The 17,335-nt window shown below is 51.6% G+C and overlaps 1 protein-coding gene across 5 annotated transcripts in view; it reads left to right on the top strand.

Moving 5' to 3' along the window:
• EPHA10 (EPH receptor A10) overlaps positions 1-17,335 on the top strand; it is a 46,233-nt gene that overhangs the window by 19,345 nt on the left and 9,553 nt on the right. For 2 of the 5 annotated variants that reach the window (XM_042015616.1, XM_042015612.1), the window contains 6 exons: positions 1,233-1,297; positions 2,586-3,255; positions 3,667-3,726; positions 10,226-10,381; positions 11,127-11,468; positions 15,928-16,052. In XM_042015616.1, coding sequence (XP_041871550.1) covers positions 2,652-3,255; positions 3,667-3,726; positions 10,226-10,381; positions 11,127-11,468; positions 15,928-16,052 — 1,287 coding nt within the window. In that variant the 5' untranslated portion in view covers positions 1,233-1,297; positions 2,586-2,651. Of the gene's footprint in view, positions 1-57; positions 170-1,232; positions 1,298-2,585; positions 3,256-3,666; positions 3,727-10,225; positions 10,382-11,126; positions 11,469-15,927; positions 16,053-17,335 lie in introns of those variants that run through there. The other 3 variants (XM_042015613.1, XM_042015615.1, XM_042015614.1) reach the window with 3 other exon arrangements.

Genomic DNA, 17,335 nt, shown 5'->3' with positions numbered 1-17,335 from the left:
AGCGGTTGGCGCGCCGTGGCGGGGGCGGGGCGCGGAGCCGGAGCGCGGCGGCGGCGCGGGGCGCGGAGTCGGGGCGCCATGGAGACGGCGCAGCCGCCGCTGCTGCTGCTGCTGCCGCCGCTGCTGCCGGTGCTGCTGCCTCTGCTGCCCCGCGCTGCCGCCGAGCAGGGTGAGCCGGGTGGGGCGGCGGCGACTGCTCCCGGTGCTCCGGCAGCTCCCGGTTCTTCGGCGCCCCCGCGCCCCCAGCCGCGCCGTGTCCCCGGTGCTCCGGCACCGCCGTGTCCCCCGTGCCCGGCTGCCTCGGCGCGCGGTGTCGCCGCATCGGTCCCGACGTTGGTTGCCCGCGGCGGGTCGGGCTGCGCGTTGCGGTACCGGGAGCGGCCGGCTCGGCGGGTCGCTGCGGGGCTGGCCGGACGGGTTGTGAGGCGGATGTGCCGCTCTCCAGGGCGCGCCCTGCCGGAGGAGCGGGAGAGGAGGGACGGGTCCTTGTGGAGTGACCGGGTCAGCCCGGGGTGTCCCGGTCCCCGCGATCACCGGAGGCACTAGGCAGCGCGCTGCCGGTACCACGACAGGGAGACGGTTCGAGCCGTGGGGTCCGTGTTCGTGGAGTATGCGCTGCCACGGACGGATCCGACTGGTCTCGGAGCATCCCGGAGCGCTCCGAGCGGAACGGTCGTCAGGGATGTGCCCGCCGGGGATGCGCCGCCGCGCCCCTTGTTACCGGTGTTTGAGCCCGAGAGGAGGCTCAACCTGCCGGTCGGGAGCTGTGGCTGTTTGCTGGTTGTGGAAGGATCGTGAAGCTGTGAACTGAGGGAAATAGCTCTTCCTGTCAAAGATAGAATTGGCTGTTTTGTGGAAAAAGGGCGTCGTTTGCCAGGGAAATCCCTCTTTCAAAGCAGCTGCTGGTACCTTTCATTTCCAGTATCCGGACGCTATGGGCATGGTACAGTGGCAGTGTTGCCTGTGGTGTCAGAGGGATCGTCCCTGGGATGGCACAGTCGTTAGGGCACTGATCAGGTACCTGCGAGGTTGTTCTGGGTGTGCAGTGAGAGCTTCGTGGTGCATGGTGCTCACACGGTGATGCCATGGCTGGTGGAGCCAGGGTGGGAGCTGCTCCCACGCCCTGGCAAGCTGGCACAGCGTGGCACTAAGCTTCCCAATGCAGGGACTGTGTGGGTTTTACTAGCATTTGCTGTGTCAGTGGTTTTCCTAACATGCTATCTTCCCTGCAGTTGTCCTGCTGGACTCAAAGGAATCGCAGGCGGAGCTGGGATGGACCTCACACCCATCGAACGGGGTAAGCATGGAGGTGGGACTGTCTGCACCACTGGAAAGGGTGAAAGGGTCTGTCAGCCTCTTGGTGCTCAGCAGCATTTGAAGTCCTGCGGTATGAGTGCTTTGCTTACCACGGAACTGGGGTGGGGGCTGGCAGCCACAGGACCTCCTCATTCAAGGTTGGTGAGTAGCTTGGCATGATCAGTGCTGGGAGCCACTGGGAGCAGAGCGGGAAGTGAGGCATTGGCTATGTGAGCACTGTGACTGGTGTGGAGTCCCTCCTCAAAATGATTTTACACTACTAAAACAAGCAAATAAACACTAGGTAGTTAAGGCTTTGTGTTGTGGTTTGCACACCAGCATGAGCACCAAGGGTCAGTCAAGCCCTTAAAATCTGAGGGCTGTGGCTGGGGAAGTCATTGGGAGCTGCGTCATGTAGCACTGTTTGATCAGCCCCTGGCTTTGCTGCTGGTGTTGGTCTAAAGCTGCCTTCAGAAAGCTTGGAGTTGTGCTCCTTTCAGCTTTGGGTTCATTTTCCTGAATGGAAACAAAGCATTCAGGGGGAAGAGAGATAGGTCCTAGAGTCATCTGTGTGGCACAGCTGTTTGTTTGCAGAAGAAACCCTGTTTTCAGTATGTTTTGACTGTTTTGCATAAATTTACCCCCAGAAAGAATTGCTTTGGGAAATTGCCAGGTCGTCATTCAGGCTGTGAGGGTTGAATCATCATTTCACTGATCAGAATCTCTGCTGATAGCTTTGGGGAAACGCTGTTTCACTTGCAGTCAGAGGATTTGTCCTGTTGCAGCTAAAACTTCTCCTGGCAGAGAAGCTGCTGCTGCTGTTCGTGAAGGCATTTGATGTCCTTGTGCAATGGTGTGACTGGTGTCACATCTCCTTAGACATCTTGGATTTCTCTGGGTGGCCAAACCCCATCCAGCATTACACTGTGTGGTAACACTGTGTGGATGCATCTTCCCGGGGATAGAAAATCTGAGGAGTATGTGGGAGACGAAGGCTCTGGCTCCTGAGCGGATGATGTGTCCAGAGTCAGGCTTTGTTTTCCAAGATCTGCTGCCAGTGCTGCCTTTCTGGTTGCATCTTCATGTTTGCACCTCTGCAGAGAGCTCAGGTGTTAGGTGGCCCAGGAGCAGGGTTACTGCAGCTGGTGGTTTGGTGGTCTGAGGACTCCGGTGCCTACGACATAATGCCCTGTGGTGGGGAGGCTTGTGGTAGTGACATTTATACTGGTTGGTGTGTCTCTGCTGGGGCAGCTCCTGAGCTGTTACAGCCCTTTGTGTTCTCTCCCCAGTGGGAAGAGATCAGTGGCGTGGATGAAACCTACAAGCCAATACGCACATACCAGGTCTGCAACGTCATGGAGCCGAACCAGAACAACTGGCTGCAGACAGGCTGGATCGCCAGGCGTGACGGTCAGAGGATCTTCATTGAGCTGAAGTTCACCCTGAGGGACTGCAACAGCATCCCTGGTGTGACGAGCACTTGCAAGGAGACTTTCAACTTGTACTATGTTGAATCTGACTCTGACTTGGGCCAGAGTGTCCGTGAGAGCAAGCACACCAAGATCGACACCATTGCTGCTGATGAGAGCTTCACCCAGGGGGACCTGGGCGAGCGCAAGATGAAGCTGAACACTGAGCTGAGGGAGATTGGGCACCTGAGCAAGAGAGGCTTCCACCTGGTCTTTCAGGACGTAGGCGCCTGTGTGGCACTGGTCTCCGTGCGGGTCTATTACAAGAAGTGTCTCACCACTGTGCAGAACTTGGCCATGTTCCCAGACACAGTGGCGGAGACGGCCTTTGTGACATTGGTGGAAGTTAAGGGCACTTGTGTCGCTCATGCTGAAGTGGACGTGGATAATCCCCCCCGGATGCATTGCAGCGCAGAGGGCGAGTGGCTGGTCCCCATAGGGAAATGCATGTGTGGCCCTGGCTTTGAGGAGAAGGACGGGGGATGCAGAGGTAAAAGTGGCCATTGGTGTCCTGGCAGTTTTTGTCTGTGTCAGTCCGTGCTGCTGCCGGAGCTCTCTGGTGCCTGAGCACAGTTTGGACAAATGGAATTGTCTTTTGTCAGCAATATGTTTCTTTAGGTGATGGCAGCTCCCCAGTGAACCACCAGACCTTTGTTTGGAGGGTGGCAGTTGGAGGGCATGGGGCTGCTCTGCAGCGTGGTGCTTGTTGGGCAGACATGTCAGAGCTCTGGATGCTGGCAGGCATTTCCCACAGCTTTATCTGTAATGTTAAAATTACTCTAGAACATTAATATCCCTGTTGATATGCTTTGGACACAGTTTAATAATTCGGTGGCTTTACAGCTCACAAGATTATATTTAAGGACAGCTGCAAAAACGGATGTACCCTCTGCCTTAACAGGTATCCATCCCACTAATGAACCTGGGGCTGGGACCACTTCTATCTCGCTTTCAAAGGCAGGTGAGACCCAGATGTGGGATGCTGGCTGTCATGCTCTTCCTCAGAGTGTGTGACCCTCCGAATGGAGAGAGTTGCTGGGCTAATGCCACCCCTGGGCACCTTCTTGCCAGCCAAGACCTGGGAAAGGGGATGCATTCTTCAGTAAAACACATCTGAAAAGACCCTTTGCTACCCATGCCTGGTGTCCAGATGATGCCTTGGTTCTCTCCCTTTTCACCTCAAAAACAGATTGACAGGAAAACAGCTAAATAACTCCCAGGCAGGTAGATTTCCCCCACACTGGAGGCAAGTGGTGCAGTAGGACGAGTGAGCTTTTCCCACAGAATTGGATCTGCCCTCCAGGCTTTTCAGTTTTACACTGTGCTGATGGTGCTGCCTTCCTCCAGGTGGTGGGATGCCCTTCCAGGTGCTCTGGGCAGTGGCTTCTCCTTAAGAAGACCTTATTAAAGCTATCAAATTGAAATCTCAGTGCTGTTGATTGCTTCAGTGGCTGCATGGCAGCTTGCCATGCTTTCCACATCTGTTTGGAGTAGGGATTTACATAGTGAGTCCCAGAAGGCTTTTGCTAATGTTTCAGGTTTCTCTGTGCTGAGTTTAAATAGTTCATATTCTCTGAGGAAAAATATTTGAAGTAATTTAATGGACATAATTAAGTTTTTCTCCCCTCTCACAGAAAGCCGGTCATTAGTCATTCTCTGTGGAGCAGCGTCTGATGTCTGGTCAAATATTAGAAAATAGTTTTTAAGGGTTGAAAGTTTTGGGTTTGTTTGCAGCCCTGCATTAGCATAGTGCTAAGTGAATAGCTTTAAAAGATTTCTGATGAAAGCAGCCAGGGCTGTGGAAATTCTTCAGTGAGGACAAAAGCCCTTGAGCTGGAGGCAGGTGGATACTTTAAGGAGTTTGGGGATGCTAAACCAGCCAGGTGATGGCACAACACACCTGGCTCCACCACTATGATCCTGTGGTGGTGGCTTTGGAGGGCTCAGTGGGTGTCAATCTGTGGGATCCTGCTGGCCCATGAAACTTCTTGGCCGCAGTCTCTGTTGCAGCTCTTGTGGGCCTGAGAGGTCCAGGTGGTGGACTTGGGGTGGTGGGGGCTCTGCTGCTGGTGCCTGTGGGGTGGCATGGGGGCCAGGGTCGTGCTTGCAGGTGGTGGTGGCAGCAGGACTGTGGCACTGGTGACAGCTGCAGCACAGCTGGAGGATGCAGGAGATGAACTGGCAAAGGTGTTTAAACTTCGTTGCAGAGCTGTTGTCCCTGTAACCCTGATTTAGCTACTGAAAGCATCCTGTGCCAAGAGAAGGTTTGTGTCCTCTGAAATTAGGAGAGATGAAAAAGGCCAACAGGACTTATGACTCTGCTAATTCTGGCTGCAGGAAAGCTAAGTCTTTCCATGTCCATCCTCCTGTCTTGCACCACTGCTCCAGAGGCACCCCAGCACTCCTGATAACTTTGCATGTTTCTGATGAATCGCTTTAGTGTTTGGTGGAGTGCAGCCATCTCTGGGGTGGGACTGCACAACTTTAGTTCTGTTTAACATCCACTCACAAAGAACAGAAGAGTTTGTCACTGAAAATGCACTCAGACTGCTTGTCTTGTCTGATGTATCTCTGTAGCCAGATGCTGCTCTGTGCTTACTCTGACCATAAAACCCATTCCCAGAAGATGCACGGCCGGCAAGTGGGCAGTCCTGTGCTCTGTGGATGATCCCTTGCCCCTCCCTGTTTTGTTTTCACTTGGCTTCTCACCTTTGATGTCTTTTTACCATTAATTTTGTCAGGCGTGAGCTGTAGCCCCTTTGTGCCATTTGTTTTGTGATGTGTAGCAATAGCTTTTGTGTAAATGAAGCCATGGTAAGGGGGATCTGCCTGACATTTTCCTTCAAAGTTGTCTCCTGCTTCATCTTTTCTATCCAATCCCTAGTAATATCTGCAAGGAGAATTTCAACAAAGCTCAAGGTTAATATTTACCCGCCAGATTTGCTGCAAATGAGACAACTTAAACCAGACATTGAACTAATATGATGGAGACCAGTTACCAAAAATAGCTGCCAGCCACTCTTCTTTGACAGAAACGTAAATTTGTGCTCTGATGAAGTTTCCTCCTCAATTCATTTTCCTCCACTTCTGACAGCAGTGGCAAGAGCCTGCTCTGCACTGCTGCTGTGTCCCATGCTCTGCTCTCCCTCACCAGCACCTGGAGCCCTGCTCGGTCTGGTCAGTGATGGTCTAATTAGTGGCCATGTCCTTTGTCTGAAAACAGTTTTAGAGTTGAAATAGTTTCTAGTGCTTTGTCAGGATTTTTAAATGACCTTTTAAAGAGACAAGTGTTGCTGCTTTTCTGGGGAGGAAAACCTTGCACAGGAGGTGGCTTCAGTGACAGCCTTGTGGCAGCATGGGGAGCAGCTGCTGGTGTCCACGGTTGCTGTTTGAAATGGGGAATAACAGAAATTCCCCCTCCTTTTCTGCATTACTGGATGGATTTTTGAGCAGCATGTTGAATTCAACCTGCTATGGACAAGACACAAGGAAGATTTTTTTGTATCTCTCTTTGGGGAAAAAGCAAAGGTTTAAGGTGGGGGTGGGATGTGGGGTGAGTAAGATGCTCTTCTGTCCATTGGGTATGTCCCACCACATCATTGGGTCACTGCAGTCTCCTTGGGTGGAAAAGAAATAGTTCAATTGAAAGTTAGAGAAATTTAAAATAATAAATTACAGTATTTTGTCATTTACTGCAAAGATACTTCCTGAAGCCCGAGGTCTGCTTTTCTGTTTAAATACAAAAAAGATGGATCCAAATGTACAGCACTTGGAGCTTTTGATTTGTTTAATCTTTTATACATTAGCTTGCAAACCTGTAAGTGCTCCTGGAGTGTGTTTTATGTGCTGACTGATGCCGGAGGATTATGCATACGTTTATTTTTCCTCCTGGGACTCTGTAAGTTGCACAAAGCACCAGGTTTTACTTTCATCACAGATGCAGCCACAGGCATCCCACAGTCAGGCCCTGCACTCATGGGGCCAGCACTGCTGTGTGGAATTGACCCTTGGTAGGGCTGGAGCTGGGGACATTGCAGGGGGGTTGTGAGGTGCGATCGGCCATAGTGCTGGATGGTGGGTGCTGCTTCCCATCAGCTGTGCACATAGAGCACCCATGTAAAATGAGCTCTCTTTTCAGTCTCTCTGGAGTAATGACCAGGCTTGGAGGTATTTATCATTTGGGATTGCATGTTACATTGCTGGTTCACAGTGTGTCTGAAATAATTATGGCTATGGAAGTTGTGACAGATTCAGACACAAATCGCTCCATGACATTTAATTTCAGAGCAAACTACTCTGACAATTACAAGATCACAAGTTGTTTGGAGAATTCCTGTGAGGTTAAGGTCATGGATATCTGGCTGCTGGATGAACGTGTTGGATAGGCTGTTGAAATGCGGAGAGGACGTGTCTTGCCCACAGCTAAGGGGGTTTGTGTGAACTGAAGTGCTCGGCAGGCACGGGGTGCCCTGGAGAGGCCGGTCAGCCAGTCCTTCACCGGGAACTGTTTGGTGGATCCATTAGGGAACTGAGAGAGACAACAGTAAATTGCAGTTGGCTCAGCGGATGTGCCTGCTTCAGTGTGTCCTTGAGGAACATTCTGGCATAAATAGCAATGAGGTTCTGTCAGTCCTGGCTGGATTCATCAAATGCACTCTGTTAGATATTTCATGACTGTCTTTCTTCTGGACTAAATCACTAAATTTAATTTCAGCTGTTAAGAGCTCATTGTTGGGGATGCACAAAGATCTTGCCCTTAGACACAGGCTTTTGTTTTAGTACTCTTCAAATTATTTAACAAGGACAGAAATGACAGAGTAGCATTGTCTAGAGGTGTCGGAATTGCTGGGAATGTGTTGGATCATAGGCTGCTTGTTAAAAACCAGTTATTAAAACACTCCAAACTGTGTGGAAGGCAAGGTGCTTTTGAATTCTCTCAAGTGGTGCAGCCCAGAGTTCCCATCCTGGCAGACATGGAACCAAGGTGAGAGGAGCCACAGCCCTACTCAGTGCTTGCACTGATCACTCCTCATGCTGACTTTGTCCCTTTCACACTGTCACGGAGACTGGACACGATTGCTGTCCCTTCTCTCTGCCTGCAGTATTGATTAGAGCTGGTGCGGTAAGGCAAGGCGAGATCGCAACCTCAGTGTGGAGGGGGCAGGAGCCTCTCTGCTACCCAAGGACATTTGTTGACAAGGCTCTTTGGCCACCTCAGTACACCACTGAAACTCTATTCCATCGATGATTTACACAAGGTGCCCTGTCTGGTTTGGGCAGTGCATCCTTGTCCATGGGCACTGCTGGCAGCGTCTGTCTCTCCGTGGGGCTGCTGCCCCCTTCTTTCCCACTGCGCTGGCCTGAGGCACTTTGCCTTGGAAGCACTGATGAAATGTTTGGAACATCATAAACAGTGACTTTCTTGGCTTGATAATGGGATTAAGATAGATGGGGTATGGCTGTGCCAGCGAAGTCCAGTGGGGGGTCAGAAGGAGCAAGAGCTCCTGGGAAAGATGCACTGGTAACAGCTTGGATGACGGTGATGAGATTGCTGGTTTGAGTGTTGCTCAGGGAGGGCTGGATGCATGTCTAAGGGCTTGAGGGGCCCAGTGCTCCCAGTCTGTCCTTTGCTGGGAGGGACTGTCAGGCTGCTGGGGTGCCTCAACCCGTGGTGCTGTCCTGCTTCTTGCTGTGGCACCCCCAGTGCCAGCTGTGTGTTTCCCCAGCTGTGGCTTTCCTAAAGAGCATTTTTATGAATGTCTGCTTCAACAGAGAAAATTAACACACATTAAAGCAGATGAACTTTGTCAAATACAATTCCATGACCAAAACTGGAAAGGAATCGATTTTGGAAGACAGCCGCATTGTAGTATTAATTATAAATGCCTGTATAAGGGTTTTGAGTGAGGCTGCGGCTGTTATTGATTCACACTGGCACACATGACACTGCTGCTGGTAGGACTTCACTGGGAAGGGAAAATGAAAGCTGTCCCATGCCACTGGAGTAGGAAACCATGCATTTTCTAGGTCTGCATCCTCAACTGCCCCTGCTTTCCCTATGGCACAGGCTGGGAATGAGAGAGGATGTTGCTCTCTCTCAGCTGAGACACCCACTCCTTTCTGAGGAGCCGTGTCAGATGAGGTGGTAAGAGAAGCCTTTCCCATGGTTACTTCATGCTGGGTAATCAGCCAACCTGCAGCACAAGTCAGTGTAGCTTGTTCTGCTGCTGGTTTGACAGCGTGCAGACAGTGTTAAACGTTGAGGAGGGAATGTGCTCTCTCTGTCAGTGACATGGATCAGGCATGCTTGAGGAGCTTCTGTGGTCAGCAGTGGTGGAGCTGGAGAGAGGCAGTTGATCCATCTGACCCATCCAACTGGGACAATGAATTATTGAATTTTATTGTTTACTAATTTAGTTGTGATAGTACCAGAGGACCAGGAACAGGATAGAAAGCAGTGTACAAAAAAGAGAATTTCATTCTATAAATTGATGACCTGATCTCCCAAGAGCTGTCACATACCCACTGTAGAAATAAGCGCTGTGAAATGGCAGGGAAACCTAAACCAGCTGGAGACCAAGAAAAACTCGTAGGATGAGGCAGAAGAGGGTGGGAGTTTGTCTGAAAAAAGAAACAGTGACACACATATGATACATCACATGTGCTGGGCACTTCTGTTCTTCTCAAGGGCAAGTTTTGGACAGCCAAGAAAAAAATTAGCAAGTAAAGCCCACGGCTCCTCATGGGACACACTCACATGGGGTTGTGGTGCCTGCTTCTGGGACACGCAAATTGGGGTATTTTGTGCTATTAATAATGACAGACACTTCTGTAAACTTACATCTGGCTGTTAGAAAACAGGGAGGAATAGTCTGAAAGACACTTCTAATTGGAAATGTTCCGTTTCCTATGATGAGATGTCAGATTTGTGTGACAGGCACATCTGAGGGATGGGGGTTCTGGGCTTAGTGCTTGGATCCCATCATGTTTGTAAAGAGGATTGATTTTCCTGTCCTGTCTGATGCAGTGATATTTCTGCCCCGTATTGTGGTCAGTGCTGCCTAACTAAAGGAAAAAGCAAACTCTGTCTCCGTTCTATGAATATACTACTAGTTTTTATTTGTTTTCTCAAATGTAAAGAGGGAACTGGAAGCTTCGGGAGCAATTTTAACATTTGCTATTTTTTCCTGGTTTATCTAGCACCCTAGATAGGGAATGACGTTTACTATGAAAGTCAGTGCAGAGCGGCGGCACCCAAATGTCTCTTCTGGGTAAAGCTAAGGGACACCTCTCTTGGTGCCAGGATCATGTAGGTGCTCAGGGAAAACAGCTTAGAGGGTGGTGTCTGCTGGCCAGTGGCAGCAAAGGAGTTCCCAGGAAACAGGGAAATGCAGTCACCAGACATGTCCCCCCCATTCATCCTGTGCTGCTCTCCCCTTAACACCCTCTCTCTCTTTCAGCTTGCCTTCCAGGGTTTTACAAGCTCTCCCTCCGTCTCCCTCTCTGCTCTCCATGCCCTGAGCACAGCTTCACACATGAAGAAGCCTCCACGTTCTGTTTGTGCCAGAAGAATTACTCCAGGTCTCCTTCAGACCCACCATCTGCCTCCTGCACACGTATGTCTTGCTGGAACAGCGGCTCTTTGTGGCAAGGGAACAGTGTCCAGGCACTTTGTCTGTCCTGCAGCACAGAGCTGGGTGGTGCCCAGGGCTGTCTCAGGCTCCCACTGCCTGCACTGTGTGCTCACCTGTGGGAGCGTGTTGCTGGGGGTCCCGTCTGCGCTGGGGTGAAGCTGCAGTGGGGAGGGGATGGAGGGGCTGTCCCTACAACCCAGAGCTTGCAGGCTGAGGCTGCAGGCTGATGAGGCAGACGCGCAGTCAGGCTTGCAGACTCCCTGGTAAAACTGGGGCACACTCATTTAGTCACTGTAGTTCACAGGTTTTAATTAAATGGCCTCTAGTTAATTGGACTGGACTCCAGCTGCTCTGGTGATGGATGCTGTCCAGCTGCCAGCACAGGCAGGAGGAACCCTCCATCTCTGCTGAGCATGGCCAGGCAGTGTCTGACCGGCAGCAGGCTCCTGGGCACCAGTCGTGCTCAGGAAAATGCTGGGTCCAGCCAGGTGCTTCTCATGCACAGTGTGAGCTGTGGTTTGTGGTGCACACACATCCCTACGGCTGGGATCCGCTGTCCCATGTCCCTCTGCGTTGCATGCACCAATGCCTCCATGTACCCTCATGCCACCCCTCAATGTGGCTGTGCAGGACTGTGTTCTTGTGCTCTACCCCCAGTGCCTTTGCTGCTGCTCCCAGAGGACCTTTAGGTTTGTCCCAACACCTGTGCACAGACTTTTGCTTCCAGGTCCACCCTCTGCCCCAAGGAACCTGGTCTACAGCCTGCGGCAGTCGTCACTGGTGCTGGAGTGGAGTGCCCCTGCCGACGCAGGTGGCCGCAGCGACCTGACCTACAGCCTGTGGTGTGGCCGGTGCCCGGCGGCGCTGCGGGGCCGCTGTGAGCAGTGCGGCAGCAGCGTGGGCTTTGTGCCTCAGCAGACGGGGCTGGTGGACCGCACCGTCACCCTGGTGAACCTGCTGCCTCACGTCAACTACACCATCCGCGTGGCGGCCCTCAACGGCGTCTCAGCCATGAGCCCACTGTCAGGCCAGCAGTATGCCGAGGTCAACGTCTCCACCAGCCGTGCAGGTACGGCTGCGGCGTGGCACGCGTGGACAGGGCTTGGTGCTTTGCCCCCATTGCACCAAGGGGGCAGTTGCTTTTGCTGTCTTGCTCTGGCAGGTCAGCTCTGGGGTGTCGGGGTCTGCTCTGGAGCCAGGTTGGTGGCTTTGCTGCTGGGAGGACATGGAGTCTGGGGGTGGTGTGGTCACTGTCCTGGGGCTCCACATGCCTGTGCCATGGCAGTGCCCCGTTTCTGCTCGGTTTGTCCTGGTGGCGCAGACATGATGCTTAGATGTGACAGAGGGCCAGATGAAGACTGGCCCATGGCACTCTCAGAGGGTTCCAGTTGGTGCCACTGGGAGGCAAGGAGTAAGCGTGGTGACAGCCTGGGCTGTGAAGGGACAAGTCTGCTCTGTAATCTGGCTGCAGTTTGAATTTACAAATCACAAAAAAATACCTTTGATGAAGCAACATTTTCAGCCCATTCATAAAAAACCCTTCTTAAAACAGATAATTCAAATGTTGGCTATCCTTCAGAAACAAAAAAATTGATTTCCTTTCTCTATTCTGCGCTAGTCTGTGACACTATTTTTTACTGTAATTGTCCCCTTCCATTTCCAGTTTGGCATTTCTGTTCCCTCAGGCAAGGGGAAGCAAGTGCCCATGCCTGTGGACAGGTCCCTGACCAGAGGGGTCTGTCCCTCCTCAGTTGACTATGCTGAAGGACAGTCGGCTCTGGCTTGTTGTGTCCTTGTCTGTTCCTCTGCGGTTACGTTATTAATTTGCATGAAAACCCTTTTCCAAGCCACAGGTAATGGAGACAGATGATCCTCATGTACCTCTTGGCAGGAATTGGCCAACAATTTCATCTGAAGAGATTAAACTTTGATCTTGTTATAAATAATTTTCCCACCACTTGATCAAATGTTTTTGTGCATGTTGTTGCTTTCTCTTCCCTCATACCATAATCCCTGTGGCTCCATTGGGGGATGCTGTGCTGCAGACGGCTCCTCAGCGGAGGTGTCATTCCTCATTAGGATCTTTGCTGTTCAAGGATGGATTTAGCTCTGGGAAGATCTTCTGCCTCCTGAGCTCAGGCCAGGGGGACAGAGGACAGGCTGGGGTGGTTTGAGCTTAGAGAGGTCTAATAAAAAGCCATTCTTCCAGTCTGGTGCAGACAGAGGGGCCAGTGCTCTGGAGCTCTCACCTTGCCTGGGCCCCCAGGTCTGAGCTGGGCACAAGAGGGCAGGTGTGGGAGTGCCCCATTCTCTTTGGGAGTGAAGCAGCGAGTCGGTGATGCTAGTTCATGCCTTGGCTGCTAAGAGCAGCTTTTCCCCTGGGGAAGGGGGAAATCTCAGCCCTTTACTCGATACTGTGTACTCCCGAGGGAACAGAAATGCACATAAAGAATGTGGATAATTAATCCTGTAATCTGTTCAAAATCAGTGTCTCTTGTTGAGCTGTCAAGTCTCTGGATGCAGATGGTGGCTCGGAATTACCCAAGCAGCTGAGGCTCAGAAGTTTCTTGGAACCCTGGCAGTTTTTTATTGCTGAAAGTGTTCCCTCCCCTGCAGTGCCAGGCCAGGGCTGCCCTGTCCGCAGGCACCCGGTGCCCTGGTTCCTCTTGCCTTTGCACCGTCAGCAAGAAGCGACAGTGATGGTTAACCCATGCCTATCAGCAAAGAAGGGGAGAAGGTGGGGAGAATGTAGTTTCCTGGAGGGGTGGCTGCACAGCTGAATTTGTAAGACCCCACTGCAAGGAGGGGACCCTGTGTGGGCAGGACGCGGAGCCACAGCTGGCAGGGACAGTGTGTGGGGAGGTGCTCCTCAGAGCACATTGTCTCTTGGAGTCCTGACTCTGCAGCCCCTTGTCACTAGAGCCCACCACAGAAGTGCTGGATATGGCCAGAGGTCAGGAGGAAGAAGACTCCAGGGATGCCCAAGCAGTGGTGACTTCCATTGTGGCTGTCATGCTGTGGTCTCGGAAGTTGTTTGCAGCAGCAGGGGAGCTCTGTCTGCTGCTATGCAGGTTCAGAGGAAAAATTAAACAAGAAACAAGACCCTATTTAGCTGTCAGATCTAGCTCTTCTAATCCAGCTCCGAGTGCAGCTCCATGCTGTCCTTCCCCTCCAGCAGTCACTGGAAGGAATTGTCCATCGTTCCTTGTATTTGCAGGGAAAGAAGAGATGCAATTTAGTCTGCAGGTGGCAAAATTAATACTGTGTTTTTTTTTCTAATCTGTCCCCAGCATGGGACTAAATAAAAGTGTTTGAGGAGTGAGGGAAGCTGTTCACCTGCAGGAGCGGAGCTGCATTAGCCATGTAAATGTGCACTCCAGGCCCACGTCATTTGTATTCCCGGCAGGAATACAAGGCTCCTGCCTTAAAGAGCTTTTAAATCTGCTGCTGATTAATAATGCAACCAGTGCCAGAATGCATCCTCCTTCCTGATGCCAGAGAAGGGGTTTGAGCTGGATTTGGTCTTCCAAAGTAGATTTGCCTGTGTGTGCCCAGGGCTGATGCAGTGACCATGGGACAGTGGGGCCGCAGGATGAGCTGGCTCTGGGGCAAGTGTCTGAGCTCCTGGGGTCTTTGCCCTGAAACGACTGCCTGCTGACTGGTGAGGCGGCTTCTCTGCTTTGGAATGGAGATCTCTTAGGCAGGAGCTGCCTGGGATGGTGCCCAGGGCATGTTCTGTGTTGGGATGTTAGTAACTGGTGAGGGAGGGGAGAGGTGGCTCTATCTGGCACAAGTGGGGCAGGGTGCAGGGGCATTTGGTGTCCCTTGCTGAGTGCAGGTGTTGGATGCAGCAAATCATTCTGGGGAGGGACACAGTGCCACATCTAGTTTTATGCCTGTTCTGCTGCTACGCTGATTAATCAAGAGGAGAAAACACACGTACAGGGGAATGGAGTTTATAAAATCAGGCAGAGTGGTGAATAATTTAATGTTTGCATTTTCGAATAGAGGCAATGTTAGGAGAGCTTAAAATATTGATGGGAAACACATTTTTTTCACAGTGTGAAATGATTTATAACTTGTGTGATTTTCTTTAATGCTTTTTCAACATGTGAGGCTGGCACCTGCTTTTCTGTCATGTACCATGGGCTCTGCTCTAAAGCACATCCCTGAGCGAGAAGGATTTTTCTTGATGACTTTGTTAACAGTCAGGACCATGCGTTCAGGTCTCTACAGTCCATTTCCTGGATTCAGAGATACAGGAGGGCAGCTGTGTGATATTTTATTGATGGGAATCATATAACACAGTAAGGAGCACTTAGCTTATCTTACAGGAGCAGGACCCAAGGCAAGTATTGGGGGAACCTTCACCTCAGGCAGGTACTGCCAGCACTGGCCCTTTCCCACCACACAGACAGAGTGCTACTGACCTTCCTGCCATGCTTCATGCCAGGATTGAGCTTACTCCTGTTCCTTATAGGGTGAAACTTTGATGTCCCCTTAAAGGCCGTCTCTGGGGCCAGTGAATTCACTGGGGGATAACGTTTGACTGTGTCCCACACCATGGGGTGGGTCACAGCAGAGGGAACCGTGTGTGGGCACTGGGAGCTAGCTGCACAGGAGCCCCTTTGGCTCCTCTCATGCTCTCTTCAGAAGCCGAAGGGACTGGGAATCAAGGAGCAAATCACCATGAATAAAACATCATGAGGGCTTTTTATTTCAGCAGAGATTAATGAGCTAAGTAATAAATACAAAATTTCACAGATACTTAAGTTTACTTTCTAGGGACTTGTTCCTCTCCACAGGAGTCTTGGTGGGACAGAGATGGGTCCAGCGAATGTCCTGATTTGATGGGAAGTGGGACAAGCCGGAAACAGTCAATGTCCCCATGCAGCTTTTGCTGTGCCTGAGGGCTGTGAGCTGCTGCCTGCACAGACTGGAGACTGGTTTGGAGACAAACCTGGTTAAAATGGGAATATTGGCAAGTGCATCTTGCAGTGGATGAACTAAATGGATGCACTCATGTCAGGGAGAGAGTTTGTGCTGACCAGAAATACACAGCCAGCTCATGAAGCACAAACTGCTCTCAGAGCAGGGCGGTTACTCCCAGCAGTCCAGTGGCATGGGGTAGATCCAGTGTGAGGTAGTTCAGGAGGTTCTGGTATGTCCCACCAGCCCTCCTGATCAAAGATTGTGTTTTGCCTTTCCCAGACATCCTCAACAGGGGTTCAGAGCCCAGGACATAAGTCCATTCTCAGACCCCTCAGCAGCACTAAGGGCAGAGGGTGCCATTAGGATTTTTTCCAGTTTTCCATTGGAGTGTTCCAGGCTGCCCATGGATTACAGAGCTGTTGTGTTCTACCACTATCTTCTCCCATTGGACGGTCACCAGCTTGGAGTTATTCCAGCCCTGATTCAGAGAGAGGGGACTGGCGTCTGCAGAAGCCACACACTCTGCAGCTGTTTAAGTTAAAGGTTTTACTGAAGCAGCACCTCAGTCACTGCCCATTTCCTCTCTGCATTTTCAGTGCCAACTCCTGTCACTGACATCCGCATGGATAAAGTGGAGCAGAAGAGCGTCTCCTTGTCGTGGCAGGAGCCAGGCCTCCTGACTCCCAATGGCACCGAGTACGAGGTCAAGTACTTTGAGAAGGTAGGCTCTGGGCACTGGCATGGGCTCTGCTTGTGCCCTGGCTTGACTCCGTGTCCTTCCCTTGCCGGCCAGGTCTGTGCTCAGGAGCACAGTGCCAGGTGCTGTGTGTGTCTGATCCCAGTCACCCATCCACTGTGTGACTCCCGCTAGACAGGGACTGAGGTACCACAGTGGATTCCTACATCCTTGAGGAGATGGTCTTTGTATTCCCAGCCTGCTCTCTAGGAGAGTGTTGGACCTTGTGGTCTGCATTGGCTTAGGACTGAGAGCCACAAACCTGTGACTATGGGGAGCTATGAGTGGCCCTTCTATATGGGAGGAGACCCAGCAAATGTTTTTATGACAGTTTCTTGATTTTAAAAATTGCTGCTGTATGACAGGTGCAGTAGGCTGGGAATTTTAGGAGAATTACCAGTGGGCAGATCAGGGACAAGGCTCTAAATCAAAATAAATGCAGTTTATGACACAGTTCTGCAAATTACCTTATCTGCGTGTGCTCAGGCTCATTATGGAGCTGACGGCATGTCAGGCACACTGTGCAGGTGACATGTCAGCATTCTGTATTTAGAAACAAGCTACCGAGAAGCTGATTCATATTAATGTGATTTTCAGCATCTGATAGATTTGAGAGGAGGGATCTGTGGAGGAGGGCAAATGCTGGAGTAATTCCTGTGCAAATGGGCTGCAGCAACATGATACTTGGGGTATGAAATGAGGAACCTTCCTCCTTGGATAGAGAATTTAAATTCAGTTTCACAGTTATTCACTGAAATGAGGCTTTTGATGCTGACATGAATATCAACTTAGTTCTTCATCTTTGCTTTTAAAGCTTTTGTTTTTACAGTGAAGATTCAATGAGGAAAATGTATAGAATGGAAACACATTCGGTAGTGATGTGAGCAGTGCAGTGAGTGGCTGCTGCCCATGCCTGTGCCATACTGTGGGGCCAGGACACTGCCTGTGCCGGACTGTGGGGCCAGGACACTGCCCGTGCCATACTGTGGGGCCGGGACACTGCCCGTGCCAGACTGTGGGGCTGGGACACTGTCTGTGCCAGACTGTGGGGCCGGGACACTGCCCATGCCATACTGTGGGGCCGGGACACTGTCCGTGCCGGACTGTGGGGCCGGGACACTGTCTATGCCAGACTGTGGGGCCGGGACACTGCCCGTGCCGGACTGTGGGGCTGGGACACTGTCCATGCCAGACTGTGGGGCCGGGACACTGCCCGTGCCAGACTGTGGGGCCGGGACACTGCCCGTGCCGGACTGTGGGACCAGGAC

This window comes from Corvus kubaryi, unplaced genomic scaffold (assembly GCF_017639235.1).
Source record: "Corvus kubaryi isolate FWS band 111438036 unplaced genomic scaffold, C.kubaryi_AGA036_p1.0 split3-37304, whole genome shotgun sequence".
NCBI lineage: Eukaryota > Metazoa > Chordata > Aves > Passeriformes > Corvidae > Corvus > Corvus kubaryi.
This window is presented reverse-complemented; position numbering and strand designations above follow the sequence as displayed.